General features: G+C 38.2%; 2 protein-coding genes across 6 annotated transcripts; one reads left to right on the top strand and one right to left on the bottom strand.

The window, feature by feature from the left end:
- Window positions 1-778: 778 nt before the first annotated feature.
- On the bottom strand, window positions 779-7,770 carry LOC132784649 (discs overgrown protein kinase). 3 transcript variants are annotated; one of them, XM_060790404.1, is made up of 5 exons: window positions 7,422-7,770; window positions 6,467-6,593; window positions 4,351-4,506; window positions 2,919-4,255; window positions 779-2,431 (listed from the first exon to the last, which is right to left on the bottom strand). In XM_060790404.1, the coding sequence occupies exons 4-5, from the start codon at window positions 4,206-4,208 to the stop codon at window positions 2,210-2,212; spliced, it is 1,512 nt and encodes a 503-aa protein (XP_060646387.1). In that variant the 5' UTR covers window positions 4,209-4,255; window positions 4,351-4,506; window positions 6,467-6,593; window positions 7,422-7,770; the 3' UTR covers window positions 779-2,209. The 3 variants fall into 3 exon arrangements, with proteins under 3 accessions (XP_060646387.1, XP_060646389.1, XP_060646390.1); XM_060790406.1 differs by lacking the exon at window positions 7,422-7,770 and adding an exon at window positions 6,755-7,054; XM_060790407.1 differs by lacking the exon at window positions 7,422-7,770 and adding an exon at window positions 6,702-6,719.
- Window positions 7,771-8,663: 893 nt separating this feature from the next.
- Window positions 8,664-26,214, top strand: LOC132786308 (transcription factor Sox-8). 3 transcript variants are annotated; one of them, XM_060792805.1, is made up of 3 exons: window positions 8,664-8,858; window positions 22,909-23,055; window positions 24,110-26,214. In XM_060792805.1, the coding sequence occupies exons 1-3, from the start codon at window positions 8,803-8,805 to the stop codon at window positions 25,536-25,538; spliced, it is 1,632 nt and encodes a 543-aa protein (XP_060648788.1). In that variant the 5' UTR covers window positions 8,664-8,802; the 3' UTR covers window positions 25,539-26,214. The 3 variants fall into 3 exon arrangements, with proteins under 3 accessions (XP_060648788.1, XP_060648787.1, XP_060648789.1); XM_060792804.1 differs by lacking the exon at window positions 8,664-8,858 and adding an exon at window positions 11,458-11,868; XM_060792806.1 differs by lacking the exon at window positions 8,664-8,858 and adding an exon at window positions 16,160-16,486 and having other exon boundaries at window positions 24,110-26,213.
- The last annotated feature ends 709 nt before the right edge of the window (window positions 26,215-26,923 follow it).

Genomic DNA, 26,923 nt, shown 5'->3' with positions numbered 1-26,923 from the left:
TTGTCATTTTGTTGTATCTCATATCACTGTTGGTGGTTTGTTTATGTTCATTTCGCGTATTTTACACACATACATATGTATTTATTCGTACTCGATTTAGTGTTAATTATATTAGATCAAAAGTTCTATTCTCATATACATATACATTAAATTTTACAAAATTTTCAAAATTTCCATTACTCTTTAATTTTGGTTTGATTTTTATTTTAAATTTGTTACATGATCTATTTCGCTTATGGCGTATGGACTTCTCATACATTTATCATTTAGTTTAGTTTAGTTTCGTTTCGAATCGTTTTATAGTTAGTTATCATTACTATCATAATTTAGTTTTAGTTAGTTTCGTTAATAAATCGCTAGTTGTATTTTGTAGTATGTTAAAAGGAAATCACACAAGGTTATTTGAATAATTTAATTTATGTACACTCAGTTTCAATATATTTGTTTTTTGTATTTGTGGAACTTGCGATCTTCAATCTTAAATAGCTCAGCATATTAGGGTTAGACTCTATCTAGGGGACTGTTGTAATCCTTATATAGTTGTTCTTCATCATTGTTGTCGTGTATTTTTGTATATTGTAGTATAAGTATTTGTTTTTTTTTTTGGTCAAGTTGCAAGGCGTGCGCTTTTGGAACCAACTAAAGAAACTCCCAGTCGAAGGCTCTTGTTATTGGACTGATATCTCTAAAAAAAACGCAATTCCAATTGGGATTATAATGCGTACAGAACTAAAGAAAGCATAAAAGCAATAAACAAAAAGGAAATAAAACAATTTGTAAGAAATATCACGTAATGCATTTTTATTTAACTTTCTGATTTTAGTTTTTAATTTTTACTCGTCTGCGTTTAAACATATATTTATATGTTATATATGGTTTACTTTGTTTTTCATTTATAGTTTACGGATTACTGCTATATAAACGGCATATCAGCGCGTTTTGTAGTTTTACATACATTTATGTGTTTCATATGCACTTCATAAGATTAAACTTTTGTATTTTGTTTTGCACGATTTTATTTTTTGTTTCATTTTTTTTGTAATTTCTTCTTGTTTTATAATCCATATTTTTGACTTGCACAATTAGAATATTTTTTTTGTCGGTTTTTTGTTTTGTAGTTTTATTTTTTACGGTTTGGTATTACTTATAAACAAATTTCATATTATAGCTACAATTTATTAGCTAGCGTTAATTTTAATGCGCGCTCGCAGCTCACGCCCCTTAACAACTTTACAAACTAATTGAAAATATATATAATGTTTAATGCAAAGTACATTTGTTATGTAGTGTGTTGAAGATGTGTTATGCACTGATTTTGTTATATGCAGTATGTTATTAGTTACATTGTTATATTTTCCTTATCGTTTTCGATTGGATTATAGAGAAACAGAGAATGCAAAACATAATGAACACATACGTACATTATCGTCAAAGTCGCTAATCGCGATTGTAATATAAATCAATCAAAATTATAAATTAAGAATAATTCTTTTTATTGTTTGACATTTGATTAAAGCTAAGTTGAAGGGGGAGGAGGAGGAGGGCGAGAGCAAGTTGACATTTTCTGCGCCCATTTCAAATATTATTTTCTCGCCTCGTTCCACTTAAACATATATGTGTGTGTATTGTTTGTTGTTGGGCATAGTTGAGGGTGTGCGTGTGTATATGTGTGTGTGTGAGGATGTTTGCTGGGAGTTTCTCTCATTCATTTGTTGGTGGCGAAAAAAACTCATTAATGTCCGTTTTTTTTTTTTTTATAGACTACTCGGTAATTTGTATTAATGCTAAGTTTCTACACTAAAAGTTAAGAGACACTGGCGCACAATGTGTCATTTTGTTTACTTTACAATCAGATTATTTAAATATAATATTTAAATATTTCCCTTCATTTAATATAAATTTGCCCTTTGTTCAGTTGAGTTGGTTGATACGTTTCTCATCCTCATTTATTCTTGTTTTCATTTTTGTTGTTGATGTTGTTGCTTTCTATTCTTTGTTTGTTTGCACAAAACACAAAGTTAATTTAACAAAATGCTTGTTATCAAATTGATGTAATTTGTTTATATATTCTTGTTGCTCTCTTGTTTACAATAATGATGTCGTTCTTCTTGTTCAGCAGTGTAAATGCAAAACTCACAGAACCAGAGAGAAAAAAAAATCGAACATAACGCTTGTTTGGAGTGTTAAATCATTTGCTGATCGGGTATATTTAGTACTCTTTTTGAACTTTTTTGCATCCCAATATCTTGGGGATGCAACACAAGCGTCGCACTCCTTTTCTCTTGGAACTGTCGTCTGTCATCGGTCGTTCATGATCATCATCTCTGCTTAAAATTAACGCATTACAATAACTTGCGGTACGAGCTGTGGCTTTAAATAAATGTAGTGCATAGGTATTCTTCTTTGCCGCCGACTCGCAATTGATTATCAACTAAGATTATAAGTTAAATTAAGCATAAGTTAATAATAGGTTTTGCAACATCCATCCATCCATCTATCCGAAGCATCAAAAAGCAAAACGCAAATAAAAAAAAAAAATGTACAAAAGAAAAGCGCAGCTATTTGCTTCTTATTGCGTGTGGTGACGTGTGTTGGTGTCTCTGTGTATGTGTATGTGTATGGGGTCGATCTGTGTTTGCTACTGCAACATGTTGCCAGCGACCAGGTCGCTGACATGGATACCTTTACATATATTTATATATATTGTATATATGTACTATACAGCGTAATATACTAAATGTGTTTTTGTTTTGCTTGTAATATTTATATATGCATATAGAGTGGCTGGGTTAGCTGCTGTTGGGTGTGTGTGTGTGTGTCATGCCGTATAGCCGTGTGTTTTCCAGAGCCGGAAGAAGCACACTGAAGCACAGAACACAGAGCATCTAAACAATAAAATATTATTTAGCATTTCGTACATCCCCAACAACTCTGCCAGCTTGTAAATCGCCGCCTTGACGCATGCGTATCGAGGGACGCCGCTCGGGCGTATCGTAGGGCTGTCGCGACGAATTGGTGGCCGCCATCGAGTCATCCATATTAAGACCACCGTTGCCCATTAGCTGGCCACCGGCTCCGCCGTTTCCACCGCCACCACCGCCTAGCATGGCAAGCGTTGTGCCAGCCGCCGAGCTATTGCCCAGCATTTGTTGTGTGCTGCCGCCGGCGGTGGCCATGGCCGTATTGACCTTGTGCTGTTGATGCGACGCCGCAGCCAACGCTGCTGGAGAGGCTGCGACATCTTGACCTTGTCCGCCGCCGCCGCCCTGGCCATCGGTGCCGTCCTGTGCCTGCTGGATGACCTGGGGATTGCGGGGTCCGCCAAATTTGAGCAAATTCCAGTCGAAGACATAGTCATAGGTGAAGCCCAGGCGATGAAACAGATTGCGGAACAGTTTACGCAAGTGGCAGTAATCGGGACGCTGGTCAAAGTGCATCTGTCGACAGAAGTTCAGATAATTGACAAACTCGCTGGGGAAGCCCTTGCAAAGCACCACAATCGATGTTGATAGCTTCTTCTCGGATATGCGTTCGTATTTCTGTCGCTTATTGGCCGCTTTCAGGCCCTGCCATGGCAACGCTCCCAAATTGAAGTACATCAGCACATAGCCAAGGGATTCCAAATCGTCGCGTCGCGACTGCTCAATGCCCAGATGTGTATTGATCGAAGCATAGCGTGCGGTGCCCGTCAGATTCTTGTTCTCCTTATATTGTATGTGCTTCAGAGTGCGGCCGTCCCGAAACCTTTTGGCCAGACCAAAGTCAATTATGTACACGAGATTGCCCTTTTTGCCCAGACCCATCAGGAAGTTGTCGGGCTTGATGTCACGATGGATGAAATCACGCGAGTGGATATAGTCAATGCGTGAGATCATCTGATCGGCTAGCAGCAGCACCGTTTTCAGTGAAAAGCGGCGTGAGCAAAAGTTGAATAAATCCTCCAGCGATGGGCCAAGCAGCTCCATGACCATTACATTGTAATCACCTTCACTGCCGCACCAAATGATATTGGGTATACCGATGCCGCCCTGCATTGTCTTGTAGAACTTGGACTCGATGTGCAGTTGTGGATGTTTGGTGCGTATGCATTCCAGTTTTATTGCTACCTCCTCGCCCGTGTTGATCGTTGTGCCCAAATAGATGTCGCCAAAGGAGCCGGAGCCAATCTTGCGGCCCAGTCGATATTTGTTCCCAACACGCAGCTCCATTTTGTGTGTTGTATGTGTTTGCTTATTGGTTAAGATTGCTGCCTTGCCTGTTTTTTTTTTTGTAAAGAAATCTTATTAATTATAAATATTCAATTTGCAGAGACGCACTCATAGTTCAATTAAAATGAGCAAATTTAAAAACCTTTCTTGTCTTTTTAATGTGCGCGCACTTTGCTTTATCTGCTTTTTCGTCAGCTTTTCTTTTGTGATTCTTATTGGGATTCGAATTTAAATTCAATGCGCACTTAGCAGGCGTTGTCGATGTTTCTCTTGTGGCCAGTCGCGGGAGCTGCGGCTGCTGCAAATGGAAAAAGTATGAAATATTCTTATTAGTTATTGTTGTTGTAGACTTTTGGCTTTGCCGCCTAAAATTACTGTAAATCGAAATGGCGGAAACATTAAAATACTATGCTTATCGATAACCAGCAGCTGACACTTATCGATTGTACACTTTTAAATGTAATGAAATGCAAGATTCTGATAACAGAGGTTGATTTTGCTGTTGTTGTTGTGGCGACGACGTGCGAAAGATGTGACAAATAGATAAGCAAGCAACGCGTCGCTCACGTCGCTCAACAATAACAACAGCTGGTTAAAGCTGCAAAGCATTGCAGTTTGCAGAAATCTTCAAAAATCAAGAGCTGTGATAATAACTTGAGTTTTAACGGCGCCAATTCAGCGTAAATAAATGCTCAGCGCACTATCTAAAAATAACATAAACAGCGCACCGAGACATGACGACATTAACATTAGCATTAAGCGATGAATCAGCTCAAAAAAAGCAACAAAAAGTTGCAAGGCGGCAACAGAAACCCTAACAAAATAACCTGCTAGGCAATAAAGCGACAATGAGAGTCGATAAGTGTGTGTGTGTGAACGTTTTGTGTGTGTGTGTGTGTGAACGTTTTGTGTGTGTTTGTGTAGGTAAACAATTAGAGATGAAACAGGCTGAAGAAAAGAAGCGACAAACAAAAAGTGCCATTTAAATGACACTTTCAGTGGTGGAAAGCACAACACACACACATACTTGCACACAAAATGGAGTCGCTGTTCAAGCTGTTAGGTAAAAGGCGCACACAGCAACAAAAGAAATTTTCACTTGTTTGCTCCCAAAATAAATGACAAAATTAAGTTTTGTTGTTGCTGCTGTTGCTGTTGATTTTGCTTTCTTCAAACAGAAGATAATTATTAATGTGCTTATTATGTTGATGGGCTGCTTATATTCTATGCTGCACTTTCTTTTGAAGCCGTGTGTACGTGTGTGTGACAACAACAAAATACACTTGCATATTAGTAACGTATAAGTGTGCTTTTTGACCTATGAAGCTGGGGCCAATTCTAACCTCAAAACTGGTCGGGCTTTACAAATACGTACACACGGGCACACACACGTATACCATTTCTTTGTAATTGTTGTTCGCTTTCTTCGCTCGCTTAGGCTGATACATTAACACACCGCTCATGTCGCCATACCGAAAAAAAAGAAATAGAAAGAAAGAAGCAGCGCTGCCAATTTTGATGCACGTTCTAGTTTTGTTGCTCTTATCGTTTAGCAGGTGCGTGCAAGTGAGACAGTCCCACTTGCTTGTGTATGTGTGTGGGTGTTTGTTGTTGTTGTGGTAGTTGTGTGAGAGGAGCAACAGCTGATCGTGGTGGGAGTGAGTGCGAGTGCAGTCAACGGTTTCTTACTGTTGTTGTTGTTGGTCTTGTTCCGGTATGGACAGACTTGTCATATGTCTGTATTTGTGAAGCACACGCTCGAAACATGTGTGCGTATATATAGACACACACATACATACTGTGTGTGGCCTTTTTACAATTGCAAAACAGCGGCACGTTGCGTTGGCGGGTGCCAAAAAGACTTCCGTAAAACAACTACAACAATAACAACAGTGAACAAAGCAACGCAATCAAGAAGAAGCACAAGACGAAGAAGCAATAAAAAACAGTTGCTCAAACATCAGCTAACCAACCGTATTTGCCTTGTGCACATATACACACACACTGACACGCACACACATGCAAAGTGTAAGACGAAAAATGCATGGATAATAAAACAATCTATGCAATTAATTTAGAAGTCAACTACAACGAAGTCGCAGTCAGAGTCAGCGTCGCTGCAGTCATTGGCCTCGGCGTCGAGGACGAAGCAAACTAACGTTACATTTATTCGTTTCAATTTTTTTTGTCTGGATCAAGTGTGATGGAAGGGTGAAGACAGAATGGAGAGGGGAATGGGAGGAGAGTGCTTTTCCTACCTTGGCGGTTTTGGGAGTCGCTGTGTGACCAGACTTGCTCCGCTGCTGCTGCTGCCGTCGCTGCTGGCGTTGTTACTGCGGCCGCTGCTTCTGCTGATTGCACTTGACTTTTGCTTAAATTTCCCAGCTGAAACACAAACACACAACAAGCGTTTTAATTGGATTTCAATTTCACAAGAACAATAATGACGACGACGTCATTTGATAACAAGAGAGAAACAAGAGAAAAATTTACATATACGCCATATCTTTTGTTTTGTTTTAACAACTCGCGCTTCACTCACGTACGTTCAAACAATTGCAAAACACTTCAATTAGTTAGTTAGTTAACAACTTTTTAAAGCAGTTGCCATTTTGGCCATTGGCAATTATTATGTGTTGTTTAAAGATTTTCCTTTCTTTTCTTTGCTTTTCTTATTAGCAAGGCGCGCTTCTTTTTGTGTGCAGACGCGTTTCTGCTTCTCAGTTAATTGCCACTATTTACAGTTTGCATTTGCGACAACAAGAACCGCCAAAAATACACAAAATATGTTTAAAAAATTTTGTTAAGATTTTGTTGAGAAGACAACGAACAACGAGAACGACAACGACGACGGCGACATATAAAACATACAAGCGAGTCGTTTGCCCTGGCACTCATACACATACACATGCATGCTTGCAGCGCAGTGAGCAGTAGTTGTCTCGCTTGCACTGACTTCGATTTTACAGCGAGCACGTTGCTAGCCTGACTGTTTCAGCGTTTTCACACCAACATCATCACACAAGCAGAGACAATACGAATACGAATATGAACACGACGACGCACACCATAAAGCGAGACGAAAAAAAGTAGCCACCACTGCTGCTTGCTGCTGGCCAAAGCAGTCTCTTTTTGCTTTTTTTGTTACGCACAATTTTCACATTATTATCACGCGCACTTTCCACATTGTATATGCTTTTAGCATACACTTACTTTTTATGTATTTATTCTATATATTGCGTCGCAATTTTACACAAATTGCTCGATTTCTTTTACGAAATTTATTAGAATAAATCTTCGGAACACAACAACACCAACAACAGGCTCAACTGTTCCGTTTGAGAACCGTTTGAACAGTCATGGAACCATTAGTTCAAAGCATCGGAACCGGCATGCGAACAATTTTCGTTTATACGTTGGCGAGTTGTACTCCAGAGAATTGTACAAAAATATAATTTGGATGGTTTGCAAAGCAATTTTAATAGTTCAGAGCATGCTGAAGATATTTTCACTTTTTCTAAAACATAAATTTAAACTATAATGTAGGTATTTTATTTTCTTTTATGTTATGGTTAACTAAAAAATATATAAAACATAAAATGACATTTTTATGTCGACATTTTTGACTTAGAATGCAACTCTTTTGAAAATCTATTAAATGTCAAACAATAAGGTTTCTTCACAAAAACAGTAGAATTATTTATTTATCATTGTTTTATTTACATATTAGAAAGACTTTCATTTAAATTCATCTTTATAAATTGAAGTGTGACCACAAGCTATCAGTGTTTTAAAATATAAACTTTCGCGGAAATATATACCAAAATGTTCCAATGTTTAAGATTTGGTAACAAATTAGAAAGTATATTTGGTTGTTTTTCCCAAAGTTATGTAAAAACGCCTCAATTTAAAAAATCTTGTTATATTGGTGTTGCAGTCATTTAAATATTTACATTGTAGCAAATATACTTTCGTATGGTCACACTTGCCGAATCTGATTTGCTGATGTGGCGGTTAGTCGGTTTTCAGTATTTTCTCTATAGCCGCCAACTTTTCAAGGCATTCAAGCGAAGACACACACCATTTCTATTTTGTTCCATGTCATAAGCTAGCAAGTATAACGAAAGATTTAATCGCATGTTCAGAAATTGAAAATTGTTTATATTAATAAAACTTATAAATTGCCGTCGGTACTTGCGTTCTCTTTAAATCAAATATTTAAATCATTTATAGCAACCAGAATTAATTTAAGCCAAATAATAACAAAATATTATGAATTTCATTAATTTATATCAAATGTTTTGAAATAATAAACTCTAAATCTTAATTGATATGTTTTATAGGTTGTCAATATTTGATATTATAATCATTAATATTGAAATCACGTTCAAAATAAGTTATTCAACTCCCGCCCACCTCCAAAGCTGATTGGCTGCGAGAAAACAAAGCAAAACAACGGGCACTTAAGAAACGTCGTCAACAACTAGTAACACAGCGGTTTCGATCTACGCTAAGCACATACATACGCATCCATGTCTACACGATTACAAAGGCACACACACACTCCTACACTGATGCAATTAACGATCGGCGAATGGCAGACCGAGCCGATGGTCAAACGCACACGATGTCAGCACGAACGGGAATCAGGTGAGAAAACAATAAAACAAAATGACGGAGCAGCGAGTGCTTTGTTTTTGTTCATTTATACGTTCGCTCTTCCTCTCTTTCTCTGGCTTTGCGCGTGCATGCAAATGAGTTTGGTTGAGCAAGAGCGAGAGAGCGGTAGTGAAAGCGCCAGTGAGAACGAGATGGACATCAAAGTATTTCCTGACGCTTGTTTGCTAAATATTTCCGCAACACATGTCGCACGGCTGGCGCTGTCTTCGCGCTGAGGGCGGGGGCGGAGTTGCGGGTCGTATTTCTAACATCGGCAAAAGCATCGTCATGTTTATCGTCAACGCCGGCAGCGACGCTGGCAGCGGCGTCGACGAACGCACCATTTGGTTTCGTTTAGTGGCGAACTGAGCTGAGCAGAGCTTGGCCCCCCGTTCCCCACTCACCACTCCACCTCCCGTGGCGGCGGCTTAGATCAAATAATTTGATTTCATGCCAAGTCGCAAATTGTCATCCGTCTGTTGTTGGCTGTGTTGCATTTTTCCGCGACCTTTCGGCGCTGCTCCAGTTTGATTATGACACAAAAAAATAAAATTGAGCTGGCAAAAATCGAAACAATTTTCATTTGCCTTCTTTTTCTATAAGAAGAAAAATATTTTTTAATTAATTGAATTTTTTTTTTAACTTTTATTTGCATATTTTTGCATTACTTACGCGCTTTGTTTATCAACAAGTTGCCCTTTGAAGTGCGCCGACAAGGAAAATTGTTGCAGAGGGGGGAGAGGCAACAACTTGTTAGATGCTGCCAATTAATTGCTAGTCTCGATTCGAATTTCCAACGAAAGAAAGAGAGAGCGAGACAGCGAGAGAGAGAGAGAGAGCGTTGAGTATAATTTCCATTTTGATGCCTTTTATGACATTTCAGTTTTGTTTTTATTTTGTTTTTGTATTTTTTTTATCGCATAAAACGCTCATCTGGCAAACGTCTTGGATCACTGTACCTATGAAGTAGGTATTTATGATTCCGTTTATGCATTTCTCGTGTTTTATTGCTTAAAATTTTTGATCATTTTGTATAGTATTTGTGCCGGCGGCGTTTGAGTAAAAAAGTTAATTGAGTTGTAAAAATTATAAAGTTGTAAAAAAAACAACAAGCGGGGTTAGAAAAAGCAGTTTGAACGATGGGTAAAACTCCACATTTCGGTTTTCCAATTACATCCAGTTGGAACCAGCTAAAAAAATAAGAAAAAACCAATTCAAATAAACAAAAGGCAACAATAAATACGCATCGATTCATTTTATTGCCATGAAATGAATAGTCTCTAGTTTCGGTAAAGTTTTTCTTAAGATTTAATATTTCGTTTTTTTTTACGGTTTTTTACGATATCGTATTCTATGGTCAAGTTTAAGATCGTTTTGAAGTTGCTCAAAAGAATGCAGAGAATGTGATATATAAGCTAGATCTCATCTATCAAAGTTCTTAAGTTTTGGCAATATTTCTTAAATCCACTTTTTCAAGATTTTTGTGATTGATAACTTTAGTCTGGCAATAAACTGCAATTAAACTGATTGCTGTAGAACCTGTTTCCTAAAAGAACTAATGAACCATAATTTAATTTGCCATTTTTGTGCTTATCATAAAATTTATTTTTAAAATTTGAAGAAGTTAAAATTACTTATATTTTCTCAGCTTCTTTTTTCAGTATATATATAATATAATAATTTTTGTAATGTATACTAAATTTTAATTAGCTAAACTGTTCTTTAGTATTCGAGATTTCTACAAATTGTAATATTGAAATACAATAGCTTTTAAACTAGTAAGATTTCTAAATTATAGTTTCTAAACTATAGTTCTTAAAATAATGAAAAGTTAATATGAGTTTATCTAATATTTTTGTTTTAAGTCAGCTTAACTTTAAATTAAAATATTGAATTATATTATTTACATTTAAAGATACATATATTTCCTCAGCTTATCTTTAAACATAAATATTGACAGACAATTATTGGAATAAATTCTAATTTATTTCCTGAATTTCATTGAACAAGTGATTTGGTTGAACCCTGTTTTTATGATCCTTGTTATCAGCTACTTGTCTTCTAACCTTCATTCACTCCTTGTTGTTTTTTTTTTAGAGGGATCCCTGCGTAACCCTCATTAGAGTCCTCCAATGATTAAAGTCTTATCGATACCCATTTAAATACAGCTGCAACAAGTGGCAAGTTCTACACAGATCTCAAGATACTTCCACCCCCGTTTTCTATCGAGGTGTAATAAATCCACATGTGGCTATAAAGTGTTGTTGCTTTTTCTCGTGTTTGTTTTCATTTCTCTCTCTCACTCTCTCACTCTCTATGTCTTCTATTTCTTTTGCAGGCTGCCCCCGTTAGCCCCGTTGGGGGCACCCAAACCAATTTCACATGAACATGTTAATGTTTACACGCGTACCGCGTTTTTTATGTGCGCCCCCGCCGGGAATCGTCAGCCCCAGAGACGCGACTCGATGTTACGGGACAGCCAACGATCCAACGATCCAACAGCCAACCAACGACGTCTTGAGCTTATCTTTTGCCGATCGCAGCCGACGTAGCCTCGTCCACAACAAATTCCGAGCTGCTTTCGAGTCCCCAAGATCAGTCGCAGTTTGCTTGTCAGTCTCGTCGCGTCGTGGGTGTTGTTTCACTTTCTGTGCTTCATATTTTGTGTATCTCTCTATCTGTATCTTAAACGACATCTGCTGCAAACTGTATCTGTATCTGAAGCTGTGACTGTGACTGAGTCTGCTTTTAAGTGCCCGATTAGCCGTCGGTGTTTAGACAAAAAAACAAATAGAATTTGTGTGCTCCACAAAATGAGCGCTAATTCGAGTACGGAGCGAGCCAAACCCGTTGAGACTTTGGTGCTGGCCAACTATGCCCTGAAGGCGGAACAGAAGCGTGCTGCCGGCCAAGGAGGTCGCAAGGAGGATGAGCGAATCACGAGTGCCGTAATGAAAGTGCTCGAGGGTTACGACTGGAATCTGGTGCAGGCATCTGCCAAGTAAGTTGCAACTTTGCCAAACTTTCCATTATTTGCTTGCAACTTTACTTTTGTGTTTAAATGGACTCGAACTTCTTTTCGGACATAGGTCATAAACTTTACATTTCAAAATATGACATTTATATTCAACTAAAAATGGCAAATATTTCATTTTATAAATTATATAAAATAATGGACTCTTGATTACAAATTGAAGTACTTGAAGACTTCCTTGCATTATCTTATCATCAATTATTATTATTATTATTTATGATGTCTGAGATTGTATAGAGAATCTTTTAATACAAGCAAATTTTAAGACAAATATGGATCATCATTTCTATGTTTTCTAAATATACATTCTCTATTGAGAATATAGCACTTTTCCCAAAAGAAAGATCAGACTTTTTTATAAACAAAATTTGGTTAAATACAAAACACTTGCAAAGTAACTAAATAAGCACAAATTCATAAATTAATTTAATTTAATATCAATTAGTTCTTTAGCACAAAATTAGCAATTCTGAAATAATTTGATTAAGAGTTTTAGTTCTTCAACTTGGAGTTAAAAGTGCAAAAATTCAATATATGAAAGTTTATAGAGAAAGTCTACAAGCTACAAAATTTCTTTATGAATTTTAGATGATTTGTCGGGTTTTTTAAATCTAATACTTAAATGTTATGGAAAAAAAGCTCAATACAATGATGTTTTTAATATCAATAATAGTAATCTTTTAATGCACTTGATAAAATATTAATATCGAAAAACGTTTAAAACTTCTTCTCCAAACTGTATTAGAATATCTTAAGCTGCCCATCATATTATTATTTTTATTTGACAGTAAAGTAACCCAAAAAGTGTCCAACAAATGGCATGTTAAATGCCAAACTTTTCGTAAGAATGCAATTTAAAAAGTTGTATTAACATTAATAGCTTGTAGCAGAGGGGAAAAAAAGAAGAAAAGAAATACTTAGAAAATAAAGGAATTGTTAAACTACAATATTGTGTCCTTAGAGAGTGCGCTTTGGGTATTCGCACTTCGTTATGTGAGTGTATTCGTGAGTGTATTTGTGAATGACTAAGCGTGGCGCCTTCCCGCCTTTGCGCCACTGCTGATTAACACAATTTTATATTTGTTATGTTTGTTGTTTTATTTAAATGGATAAACAAACTTGGCAAACCGCAAAAAAAAAGAAGCCAAGCGGGAGTAGAACACAAAACACAGAGAGCGATTGGTAATACAAACGTGCATATGTAAATATAACAGAATTTACACATTTTGACACATACAAGATACATATGTATCTATACAGATACAGATACAGATAGAGATGAAGAGATTCAGATACAAATCGCTGAAAAGCCGCCAGCTAGCAATCGACTACAATGCGAGTATAAAAAGATACGCGAGACAAAGATATAAAGATACAAAGATACAAGAATGAGTGCATGGGACAAGCAACAATAAATGTGCGGCGAAACACGTTCGGAAATGAACGTAGTAGAAGACGACAAATCAATTCAGGCATAAAAAGCGAATAAATATGTTTTTAGCATAAAGATGTTAACTGCTAACAAGCTGCGTAGACAGTTAGCATTGCTCCAAGGGGCGAGGCGAGGCGTGGCGAGGGGAGCTTGCGGCTTGTCTCTCACACAGGTGCAGACGTGTGTGAAAAAAAGAAGAAAAGAAAATCGAAATCCAGTTGAAATAAGTAGCTGACTAGCCTCCTTGCAGCGCGTTGACACTTGACTCTTTTTTTGAAAAATTGTGTGGCAAGTGCAAAGCACAAAAAAAAAACCAGCTAACGAGTTGACAAGTTGGCGCCACACAGTAGCGTAGAAGAAGAAGAGTCGTGAGAAGTGGCGGCATCTCAGATGCTGATCCAACTTGATCCTTGCAGCAGCAGAAAAAGGTCCAGCATCCACTTGCAACATCATCTTTCTCGCCTCTGTTTGCCAAGCGATTATCGAAGCTGCCGCTCATTCCATTTTATGCTTATGTCTGCTGTGACACCTTTTGTTTCCACCAAGGGGGAAGGGGAGGGGAGACGTAACTGTATCACGATTGTCGCGTAATTATGCTTGTGACTCCGGCTGGCCTTTTGTGGAGCTTATCGGGCCAAACAGTGCGCTCAGCTGGGCAGACAGGCAAACATCCTTGGACCATGTGTGTGTTTATTTGTTGCAAAAGCGCAATCGCTGTCAAGAACACGTGTGTGTTTGCACAAGGATATGAGCACCATTTCCTTTATCTGCACATCGCAAAAGCAGCAACCAACAACCAGCAAGCGACAACCGTTGTGCCCCAGAGCCAACCCCTTCACATGCTTTGCACACTCGTCGTCGTCTACACTAGACCCTGTTTACCTAGCGCTTTATGTGCCCAGTTTATTGTCGCTTTAAATAACCATACACAGCGCTCCCCTCTTCGAGTGGGTTGGTATGAAGCGATGGGGGGTAGGAGGCATAGGAGCCTATAGTATATCCGGCGAGTATCAAATAGTTGCGGAAATATTTTCCATAAACTTCGCAGATCTTTGCAAACTTCGCGGCATGCCTGGAATTATGCCTCTAAGAAGAGATTTGGATACTTGAAATCCAATCCTAGGTCCTTAAAATTTATTTTTAATTTAGTGCAGCTCTACATTTATTTAAAATATTTGCATCATTCATTTGAAGGAAAATTTCTCCATCTTTAAAGGTAGTGCAAAATATTTACTTCTTCTTTGCACTATTAATGAAATGATTGAAATATCTTTGAAAGCTTTGTATGTCAAATACAATTAAAGATAACGGTTAGTATTTTGCAATAAATAATACTGAATAATTTTCAATTCTTAATATTAGTAATGTTTTTCTCTTTTAGCGGCTAATAAATAAAATTCAATACCATTTGACTATAAACCAAAAAAATTGGGAGATTAGGAAAATTTTCTGTATTTTTTATTTTAGTGTTTGTTTCCAATTTTGAAATTACTAAATAATAATAATACTAAATAATAATAAATTTATGTTCTATGCAACAACTAAATGAAATCCTGGAATACTTTTAGAATACTTTTAATTTAAACTAAAAGTTGAAGTGATTTCAACATTTATTTTTAGAGTTGTAAAATAAAAGAACATTTCTTAAAGATCATTTTTTTACCAACTATAGATTTTCTTTTTTAATTGACTCTGAAGTATCAGGACTTTTAGAATAGAGGAATAACATAGGAAAAGATTGCACTTCAGAAGTATACTTTGAATTTCAGAAATAACAGACTTTATTAAAGATTATAACAAAACTAAATTTAGCTTAAGCAAATTAATTTTTAGCGCCCCTTCTTATATAAGACATTTTATATTTGACGTCAGTTATCAATTCCATACATCGAGATCTATGAACACCGCATTTAAATTATGCAGAACGTTCTATTGTTCGAACCTGGACTAAAAAACCAAAATGTAAATGCCATAAAAGATAAATGCTTCGTTGGCTTTTATGGCTTTTGAAGTCAAAATGCGCAAATTTGTGTCAGAAAATATTTATTCAATTTAGTTGAATCAATTAAGCATGACTCAACCAAGCGATTGAATATATATATATATAAACATAAATAAAAATAATAAACGAATAAATAAATAGCAATGAAGTCAATAACAAACTAAAATGCGACAATCACTTGAAGACTTTGTCGATTGGCGCTTGCGGTTATCACAGAAGCGCAATTTCCCCCTCTCATCCCGCCCTGCATACGCATACCTTTAGTTTGGTGGGGCTTTGAATATACTTTTACTACTTCTACTAATACTATAAAGCATACTCATACTCATACTCATATGTATAGCATATCACCCTAAGCACCCCATTTGATGAATTTGAACCCCTTCTTGAGGGAATAGCTTCAGCTTTTTTTTTTATTTCTTATTTTTTTTATGCGCTGCTCTAAGTATTTGCTGTAAGATTAGATAAGAATTCTTCTTCGGCGACGATGTTATAAATAATTTATTGCTTATCTGCGTTTTGGCTGCGCGACTCTGTTGGTTATCAAAGCAACCACCACCAGGTGGGGTGTCACAACTCTGATATCATCGAAGGTGGACTAAAGTTTTTGGGGTGCGCTTAGCCCACTGACCGACCAGTAAATTTACATGCCCGACATTGGATCTCTGGTTACCTAAACCAACACACTCGACTCGACTCGAGTCAGGAGAGTGAGTGTGTGACCCAAAAATGGGCGCAACCAACATGCCCCACAAAACATTCAATTCAATCCACCGTACATTGACACAGTTATCATTCAAAACTGTTTGAGATTTTGTTCATATTTTGTTCCAATATATTATCAATCTTCCCATGAAAAGTTTACATATGAAATATTTTGATTGAAGTGTAGTGAATACATCTAAGAAAGCAGTATGGGAAATTTGTAGGAGTGAGAGAAAAAGCGATGTTGACAAAAGGGAAGCGGAAAGGATCAAAGAGAAGAGACCGCTTTAATGTTACATTTATACGAGGGAAACATTCTGAAAAAAGCAAGGTGTGTTTCTAATTTACATAAAAATACAAGTTTTCAAGAGTCATACATATTTCAAGAACAATTTAAGAAAGTAATAAGCCAGGGAAAAGGGATAGAAAATATTTCAATTCTGATCGTAAGTTTAAAACCAAATTTATATTCAATTAAAGTTAGATAAAATTAAATATATATTTTCAAAATATTTCATGATAATTAAATAAAAAAATTTTATTCAAGCTTATAAAATATTCTTGTTTGGTTTATAAGATTGAAATTGATATATTGGAAAATATACATTAAATTAAAATCAGAATTTAGATTTTGAGATGTATATTTTTTGGTTATTTTATGAATAGTTAAATGAAAACGATACATGTATTTGAAACGGAGATACATGATTTTTATTTAATATATATTTTTCATTATATCATCATCGACGTTTCATAATTATTTAAGATTAAATACAAAAAATATGCTTTGAATTTGTATTTAGATTTAATATATATTTTCAACCATTATATGGAAATTTAAAGACAAAATTATATATTCGAATAGGATTACAATAAAACTATTCGGAAACTTTAATTTTCGTTAAAATCAAAATTATTCTAATTTTCTTAAAAATTCAAAATTACAAGAATCTTAATCACAAGATTACAATGGAAGCTTGGCTGCTCAAATATTATTGTTAATGGGAAGTGCTTGATTCAGTTATTCAAATTTTCATCCATTACGCTAGAATATGCAATGCAGTGTGTACTCTCTCTCTCTCTCGCTTTGGGTGAGGTCCTGTTTGTTGCCAATGCTGACAAGTCAAGGAACATTTTCATGGCAGTTTGCTCGCAGTTTGTTCCCTCTCTTTCTGTACATTAGGAGGGGTGTGATGGGGAAGGGAGGAGGAGTCAACAGCAACAACAGACACACGTGCGGCTTACAAGACAAATATTGATTTTGTTGCAGTTGTTGTTGGTGTTGGTGTTGCTGGTGATGTTGGCATTGCTGTTGGTGGTGATGCTGTGGGCTGTTCTCTGTTCCCTGTGTTGTCTGTTCTGTGTTGGTTCGTTCGGCATCGTTGCGGTGCCCATAACCACACACAGCAGTCGTCCAAAAGTTTTGTAGCCCACGTTCGTCGTCGTGTCTGTCTAGATTTTTGCATACTTTACGGAACCAACTCCCCTTCCTCCCCCCGTTCTCGACTATCTAAGTGGACACGCTTTAGGCCCAAAAGCAATCCACCCTCGTAGGTGGCAAAGACTCGTTCACCCCTCCTCCTCCACAGCATCCCCGCAGCTGTCCTCTCATTTGATGGGCGATGGCGGTTTTTATGGCCAGGTGCGTGACAATGGCCGCGACCAGGCAATAAACGTTGGCTTCATGTGCATACGGACAGCGAGTGAGTTCCGAGTTCTGAATCCTATGTATATATATATTGTATATATTTGGGCACACGCATACGCCTAAGCACATTGACAGGATTCTCAACAAAATCCAGCTGCCGCACGGCCGGAAATGAAGTGAAATATCGAGTTGACAGCCACATTTTCCTTTATTTTTTTCTCTCCCTCATTCTCTCTTTGCGCTTCGGTGTTTCCATAAAATGTTTAACAAAATTTGCACATCAAATTTTGTTTTTTGTCGGTACGTTTATTTTATCCCGTCGAGGGTATTTTGTTCTTGTTGTTGTTGTATTCTGCATTAAGCACATGGCGAACGAAAATCCTGTCAATACGCCGTTTTGAAAAGGGGCAAAATGTCGAGCGCAGTTCGGAATGGGAAAAGGACTTCTGGTGAAATTGGTTAACATCAAATATTGGCCATGTCACAGTTCAAAATGACATGGCCGAGTTCTGTTCCCGAATAACATTTCGAGCGGCAAAACTGCAAAAAGGAAAAACCTTTCATTTGAGTCGTTTATGCCACATTTGCTACCTACATACTACATATACACTATGCTACACAAACATGCCATGATATGTTAGTATTAAAGTGCACCCGAAAATGTTATTTAAAAAGCTTTCAAAATACATAATATTTACCCTTGAAAGCCAAACACTAATGTAGTCTGGTTGGTGTCAAGGCAAAGGGGCGTGGCAAAAGGGCTGCTGTTGTGGAGTGTTGTTGTCCTTGTGGAGCAAACATCGATGTCAGAGACATATCAAGCCATATCGCATATCATTGATGCTATGGTGCCAAATGATTGAAGCCACAGCAACAGCAACAGCAACAGTGATGGCAACAACATTTACAACAAGTTTGCTCGGCTTTCGGCCTGAACTCGGGGCACTTAAAGTGTCGCTCTTCATTGCGTGGTTGAGAGTGGCACATCGAGAGTGCTCTACCTTCTCTATCCACCTCTCCGCCCCTCTGCTGACCAACTGCCCGCCAACGCCCACAACACACACACACACAGAGGGAGACAACACCGAAGCTGCCGCCCAGTCGCTTTTCTATGCGTAGCCCGGTCACTGATGGTCGCATCCTCTTGGGCTCTTTGACTGCTCGGTCTCTGCTCTTCTCTCTCTCTCTCTCTGCTTCCCTCTGCTCGACACTCGGGCTCTTTTGTCGAGTCGAGTGCTGCGGCGGCAGCAACAACAGCGACTGGCTGTAAAAATAAATTGACTTGGAAATTGAAAAAAAAGAACAGAAAAAATCAGAAGCAGCGAAAAAGCAAAAAAAAAGCGAGCCATGAAGTGCGTATGAAGTACCGTCGGAGTGGGGCATGGAGAGGGGGGCTCCCTGAGTGGGGCTTAGCATCGAGTATATGAAAAGTAAAAGCTGCTCGAATTAAATCCAAAGAATATTGGCTTCTGGCTCAATGATATGGAAAGGTTCAAGGTTAGCTGCTGATTTGCCATAGATAAACAAATATTTTTCAATTTCAAAATAAAAATCCAAACTACGCAAATTTATGTTTATTGGACTAGTTTGTGTAGACTTTGCGTAGACATTATTTTAAATGGGAAATTGAATATTTCTTTGGAATTGTAGTTTTCACATTGTTTTTTAAATTTCAAATGAATTTCAATTTGCGCTGCTCCTTTGACTGCTGCTGCTGCTGTTGATGATGTCTGCGACTATTGTGATGCCTCAACCTGCCTCAAGAACAACGACGACGACGACAATATTCTTGGAACACAATTCAATGTCAATAAGGAGCGCCGGCACAATAACAACAAAGACCTTGACAGCAACTGTTGTGGTTGTTGTTGTTGCTGCTGCTGTTGTCACAACAAAAGCTGGGCAAATTCAAAGTGCACATCTCGCATGCAACTCTCACGGTAGCTGATGAACCAAACCAAACCAAAGCAAACCAGAAAAATGGACAACTGTTTCCTTATCGGCTTATCAGTGTTTGACCAATTTCTCTTTTTCTTTTTGTATTTTTGTATTTCGAGCGAAAAAAAACGAGCAGCAGACAGTGTAAATAGACAATTCTATACAGCGGAAAGGGGCGAGCATCCGTTGAGCAAAAGCGCCCACTAAAAAAAACATAGAGGAATAGTGAGAAATATGCCAGAGCAGAGTCAAATGAAAAGTGTCGTAAAAAAAAGAGACGCGGCGTGGGAAATTTGTGGGCAGCTCTACTAGCTGCCTAAGCAAACACGCGACTGAGGTGACTGTAATTTGTTTACACGCGCATCTGTAAGATACATTTCATTTCATATGCGTTTTTTTGGTTTTGGTTTTGTGAAATGAACTTGTGAAAATCATTGAGACGTTGCCGCTGCTAATTGGCTGCATTTGTAGTCAACTTTACATGCGCTTACAAATTGAAAATGGGGAACAGAAAAAAAAATGGACATTTGTTCAGTTTACAGCTGGCTGTAAATATTTGGGTTCGCCAAGCGTCGTTTGACTTTACAATATTGAATTTGTTGCTCTGTAGTATTTCTCTTCTTTTTCGTTTTCTTTTTAATTTTTAATAACAAAAGCGCCAAATGGCCCATTGCTGATAAAAAGATGCAACCAGCAACCACTTTGGCATATGCAAAAAATTAAAAAAAATGCTCATTTTTCATAAGCATTCGTATTCGTATTCGTCTTGGCATTCGTATTCGTACTCATAGCTAACGGCCACTTGAAGATATCACTTAATGAGATTTGCGCATCTCTCGATGCAACAACAACAGCAACAACAAGAGCAACAGCAATTGCTACAACGACAACAAATAATGAAGACGTGCTCGAGTTGCCAAGTGCTTGCAACTGCCATTGGGGGTTTCTCCCCCCTCTCCTGGTTGGTCTGTAAACTGAATGCTGCAAACGAACATCACTTGATTCTGATTAGCGTGCTGTCAAGCGTGAGAGCTGACTACAAACACACTCACAATTACACACACACACACACAGAGTGTATGTGCATATGCACTTGTTGTATGCGTCATGTTTGACGTTGGTATTGAGAAGCTGCCACACGAAGCGACGGCGACGACGACGACGACGACGACGATACCAACAGACAGATAAGCAGCTTGATGTCCGATGTGCGATGCGATGCCCGACGATTCGCCATTTAGCCTGCGGTCGCGTTTTTAATCGCTTAATAAGCTCGAACTCGAGCTCAACTTGTAATTAGGCGCAGCCAGCGAAGGGTGTATGTTATATCCCTTCACTTCACTCTTTTAAATCAAAATATAAACAACTGATAAATATTAATTAGTTGTTAAAGCTTAATGTACATCGCTTGCCATTTATTTGTCATTCTGTGAAGTACTCAACTATTTCAAGCATGGCCAAATTACAAGAGACTTTAGTACTCTGATTACACTGTGCATAAGTTGGCAACTTTCCAAAATATTTGTCGTCAGAGAGCAGCATTTGTTTGCAAGCACTTAATACCAGCAACATTTCCAAAACTATTGGATTACAGCATTTTGAAGCTCATTAATATAAAACACTTTGACAATGAGCAAAGTATTTGCAATTCAGGTGAATTTTCGCTTTCATTCAAAGACTGAATTTAGTCCGAATTTAATGAGCATTGTTTATTTGCCTCTTTGCTTTGATTTCTGCTAAGATTGTTCAACTACTCTGAATTTATTTTCATACCAAATTTCTCTTATTAAAGCCAACTAGGTCAGACAATAGATGCTCTTGGGTACAAATTGGCACCTGCAAATAAACACACACATACACACATACACACACTCAGATTTAGCTCAATCGAGATTCGTTGACTGCGTTGCTAAATCTGTTACAGTTCATGTTTATTTAGGATAAATAATTCAATATACAAGATACGAGAAAATAAAAGTAATCCGAATGGAACCAACCTTTATCTAACGCCCACTTGCCACGCCCTTGTCTTTGATTGAATTTGTGTCTGAGTGTTTTGTTGCACAACATGCTGAGGAACAACGGATGTTCGCTACACTTCAAATAGGCTCGACTTTTAGATACCACTTAGAAAATTAACTAAGGTAACGATGCTGCTCTTTAACAGAAAAACAAAATCATATTACACAAATTTAGTTAACTCAAAAACTTAAATGGGAAAGGATTGCCAATATAATAAAGAAATATAAAGCGATAAAATAATTGAAAGTGTTCGACATAACCCTCAATTTAATTATGTTCTTATCTATTTAATTCTATGATCTAAAAGCCAGCTTTAATGCAAACTATATTATGTAATGAATTAACTTTAGTTGACACACAATTGACTGCCAAAAAGGGTATCACACAATAAATTTGCCCTTAGTCGTACATATGTGGGATTGTGTGTCAATTTGGGATTGCGTATACGATGCGTGTGCCATGTCACTGTAGGCATTTTAAGGGCATGAAGTTATCATGTGCCTCGTCTATTTATTTGAATTTGTGAGTGACACACAAATAGAGCAGGGGCCATTGAGGAGAAGGTAAGCGTAATGGAAAGCGTACTGTGATTTTCCATGTTGTCAACAATGGAACATGAGATTCCAATCTGCGAATACTCCACCAAGTAATAAAATATGCAGAAGCATAAGCAAAAACTTGATCGAAAATAGAATTTAATTTTAGTTTCTGCTTTGCGATGACTCACAATATCAATAAATAATTATGACGCTGTTGTCAGGAAATGTCTTTGGCAAACAATATTTTGCCGGTAACATTTATAGATTTAATATTTAACCACGATATTTCGCTAAATCGTTGTGGATTTTTGCAGGCATCTAGTAGCTTTCTTCCTGTTCCTTTTTATGTTGATTTTGCTCGTTTTTTGGTGTTTTTTTTTTTATTTTTATTATGTTCATGTTGTAAAAAAGTTCTGGCTGCAATCTTGAACTTTTTCAGCCTCTGGCGTAGTTTCTGTTTCTTTTCCCCGCCCTGACAAATAAAAGTTTTAATTGCAATTTTCAGTTTGACATAATTCGCGAATTTCACATTGCCAACGGCTGTTGGCAGAAGCAGAAGCAGAAACAGCAGCCGCAATGCCAACAAAGTGTTCCGACGCCTTTTTGCAATTAATGTCAAGTGAAAAGTGGTCAACAGAGTGAACGACAAATTTTCCATAGAAAAACCAATTTGAATATGTCGCTTATACTTTTTTTTTTGTTTTTCTTTGTTATTTCTCAGAGCGCCTTCTGATCGCAAAAAGGAGCACATTAAGCGGCCAATGAATGCATTCATGGTCTGGGCTCAAGCAGCTCGTCGTGTGATGTCCAAGCAATATCCGCATCTGCAGAACTCGGAGCTAAGCAAGTCATTGGGCAAGTTGTGGAAGTAAGTATAAAATACTTTATTAGATAAGTATTAAAACTTAAAACTTATCTTTGCAAATAAATACTAAAGGGATACAGATAAATATAAAAACAAATAAAGTCAAAACTAAAGCAAAATAAATAAGAAATATACTTAATTTAATTAAAAAACAAGTAAGAAAGCTATAGGCAAGTGTGCTCGACTGTTTGCTAAAAGCATGGTATTATTTTTATAACATACCAAAAAAATACTTAAATATATTAAAGCCTGTATTTGATATATTGTCCGCTACCAGCTACCCATTTTGAACGAAAGCAGAACAGTGCGATGTAATTCTTATAATATACCACATTATTATACCGGAAAAATACTTAAATATACCTACAGGCTATATGTGGTATATTGACCGCTTACCATTTAAAAAAAAAGTAAAACAGTGTGGTTTTATTATTTTAATATACCAAATTAATATACCACCAAAATACTAACATATACCGAAATATATATTTGGTATTATATATTCAAATAGTAAATGCATGCTTCTGCCTGTCACATACATTCCCGGCAGGCAACAAAATTAAATACCTTCTTATTCTATGGATAGCCGGTATAATAATAAAATTTAAGCAAAAAAGTAGTACAAATATTAAACCAGCATATTTGATTGGCAGCTTTGCCAATAACTGCACAAACTTCCTCATCGATTCTGTTCAGCTTTGTTGACATGCTTAAAATTCCGCTCGCTGTTTCCTTGATGAGAAAATATTCCGATTAACTCGCTGCGGCGACAATTTCATATTGTTTGTAATAAAAAAAGAGACAGCCAGTTTTGAAATTAAAATTTCACAGTTCAGCGCGCGCAGCGATAAGAGAATGAGAATCTTGCTGTTGCTGTTGCTCTTGCTCTTGCTGATAAGACAAAGATGCGAAGCATCCGCCTTGGGTTTAATTAGAAGACCGCACCGCTTGTCCGATGAGTTCGACCAATTTGTAGACCAATAAATAAGCGAACTTTTGACGGCTGTTCACAATAAATTAATGCGCAACATCTTTTTTGTTTTGTTGTGCTCCACAGAAATCTGAAGGATAGTGATAAGAAACCGTTCATGGAATTTGCCGAGAAACTGCGAATGACGCACAAGCAGGAGCATCCCGACTACAAGTATCAGCCTCGCCGCAAGAAGGCGCGCGTCATGCCACAAACGGAGGGAGGTGTTGCAGCTGCCACAGCATCAATTGCAAGCGAGACGACAACAGCCATAAACAACAGCAGCAACAACAACACAGCCCCAAGACGCAGTTGTGGCAGTTCTACTTCTACAAATGGACGACGCACAACAAAGACCAATAACAACAACAACAACGGCAGCAGCAGCAGCAACCACAACAGCAACAGCAGCAGCAGCGTCACAAGCAGCTCCAATGGACAACTCTGCAACGTCAGCAGCTCCAGTCCAGATGTCTTTAGCAACGAGGCCTTCATGAAGTCACTGAACAGCGCCTGCGCAGCGAGTCTTCTCGAACAAGGTTTGGCCATGGACACAGAGCGTGGATTGCTCGATTCGCCCTGCTCAACGGCCAGTTCGCTGTCTTCGCTGACGCCGCCTGCCACGCCCTACAGCAAGCCACAACCGCAGCTAGCACCGCTGCCTAGCTCGAGCTTATTGCTGCGCCAGCTGAGCGAACCCAACAACGTGGCTGTTGCCGTCTCTGCGAGCAATGATTATGGCGTGTTGCAGCTGGGAGCTGGACGGGATTACATCGAGCTTGGTGAGCTCAACTACAGTACGCCAGTTGGCGGCAGTGCAGCTGTGCAGGAAATGGACTTTCTGGAGAGCATCAACGGCTATGGCTATGCGAGCAATGCGAGCACGCGTGGCAGCTACACAAACTATGGCGGCTACCATGGCACAGCTGGTGGCAACTTTACAGATACTTCAGCGGCAGCTGCTGCGGCTGCGTCTTTGGCAACTGCTTCCGCTTCGGCAACAACAAGTGCGTCACACGTCAATGGAGCGCTAAATTACTTGGGCAGCGGGCCGAGCAAGGCAGCGGCGACGGCGGCGTCGGCTATCGACATTGATCCCAAGGAAATGGACCAGTATCTCATGGATCAAATGCTGCCTTTAGCGCAACATCATGTGCCCACAGTTGTGTCTGCTCACCACTCGCCTCCACTCAAGTCATCTGCCTCGCTGTCCTCGGCCTGTTCCAGTGCCAGCTCGCAGCCAGTTGACTGCTTGGCCTCGCCCACCGCCTACTACGAACACATGAGCTATCCGACTCAGGCCCAAAACTCGGCTGGCTATGCGACAACGGCACAATATAGCAACGTGACTGACACGTCGCAACAGGAGCTCCAGGTGCATCAGCAACAACATCAGCAACAGCAACAAGAGCAGCAACATCAGCAGCAACATCAGCAGCAACAACAACAACAGCAGCAACAGCTGACGCACCAGCAGCAACATCATCATCTTTGGGGCACTTATGTGAATCCCTAAGCTGCTTCATTTGCACATTTGTCCGCACGCTCCTTCTACTATCTGCTGCTTCTGTTGACCTTTATGGGTCAGTCGATGGCTTTCGTTTATTGGTTTATTGTCTGTGCAATTCCTTCATGTGGGAGGGTTCGTCCCACAGTGCGTATACGTATTCGCCTGGCTCCTCGAGGGTCTCTCGTCCATATTGTGCAATTTAAGCTAATCGCTGCGATTTTCGTTTATGGTTGAGACATCTCGATGCAGCACTCCCCCATTGCCAATGCCATTCGAACAATCCATTTGCCACCCCCCAAAAACACATTCGCTATTCGATATTCATATTATATATTCAGCTTGCAAATGCGGCGTCAATGATATCAATACCATATACACTTTATATTGCATCGTTTGTCTGGCTTCAATGCTTTGCTTTCCTTAGAATACTAAACGGGGTTATCCAACAATACAATTTCCAATTCCTATTGCAAAGACACACACATAGTATAATTATTGGCTTGATCTGAGTTTAGCCAGTTAACCTAGGCATAAAGTGCGTTTATATATTTAATTTAATTCGGCTGAAAGATTTCTTTCCCCTTTCGCTCTGTTTTACTTCTTCAACGTTTATGCATTTTAGCAATTGTATTATATTTATGTAAACAAATGTATTTTAAATTTATTTAATAAATTATATTGTATCCTTTGAAGCATGACTTGTATTTGACTGCATATAAATTGAATTTACCATATTTGTGGTAGATATGCCGAAATATATTCTCCTCGCTCGTATATCTCTTTCATATTTTCCCACAAAACCACAACACATATTGACTCAAATCCGACGCGTGTGTATGTGCGTGTGTGTGTGTGTGTGTGTGTGTGTGTGGCACCTGTAAATTTCGTAAAAACCAAAATAAATTCCAATGAAATTAACACCGTCCCCCCAAATGGGCCATTTACGGTTTTCTTCTTCCTCGTTTTATTATTTCTCTTCAGTTTTTTTTTGCCAAAAGCCTAACAAGAAACGAACAAAAAAATAAAGAAATAACGCCCCAAAATGTAAACCGTACGTTGCTCTTGGGGCGGCGAGAGCAACCGCTATGGCGACGTCGACAGATTTTTTGTTATTCCATTTAGCGTCGCGTTTATTTATTTATTTATGTATATATTTTATTTTGTTGTGTTGCTTTTTAAAGCTTAGTTCAATTTGCGCATGTAACAAGTTGTTGTTAATTGAAGCGCAAACAGGCCAAAACGGCGAGAAAATAAATGAAAACGGGAATTAGCGAAAAACCAAACCAATGGCAAATGCCCAAGACACAAAAATGGCCGTTGCTGAAGTATAATAAAACACAAAAAAAAAACAAACAAAATGAAGGCATGAACAGTTATTTATGTAGTATCGA

This window comes from Drosophila nasuta, chromosome 2R (assembly GCF_023558535.2).
Source record: "Drosophila nasuta strain 15112-1781.00 chromosome 2R, ASM2355853v1, whole genome shotgun sequence".
In the NCBI taxonomy this organism is placed as follows: Eukaryota; Metazoa; Arthropoda; class Insecta; order Diptera; family Drosophilidae; genus Drosophila; species Drosophila nasuta.
Note: the sequence above shows the minus strand (reverse complement) of the source record. Positions and strands in the feature narration are given on the sequence as shown.

Bases quoted from the DNA above. Each gene is read 5' to 3' on its own strand.
- LOC132786308 (XM_060792804.1), top strand. From the start codon at position 11,681: ATGAGCGCTAATTCGAGTACGGAGCGAGCCAAACCCGTTGAGACTTTG. The intron at 11,869-22,908 runs GTAAGTTGCAAC...GTTATTTCTCAG, and splicing joins CTGGTGCAGGCATCTGCCAA to AGCGCCTTCTGATCGCAAAA. The intron at 23,056-24,109 runs GTAAGTATAAAA...TGTGCTCCACAG, and splicing joins TCATTGGGCAAGTTGTGGAA to AAATCTGAAGGATAGTGATA.
- LOC132784649 (XM_060790404.1), bottom strand. From the start codon at position 4,208: ATGGAGCTGCGTGTTGGGAACAAATATCGACTGGGCCGCAAGATTGGC. The intron at 2,432-2,918 runs GTACGAAATGCT...TTATAATCTTAG, and splicing joins CTGGCAGAGTTGTTGGGGAT to TTGATAATCAATTGCGAGTC.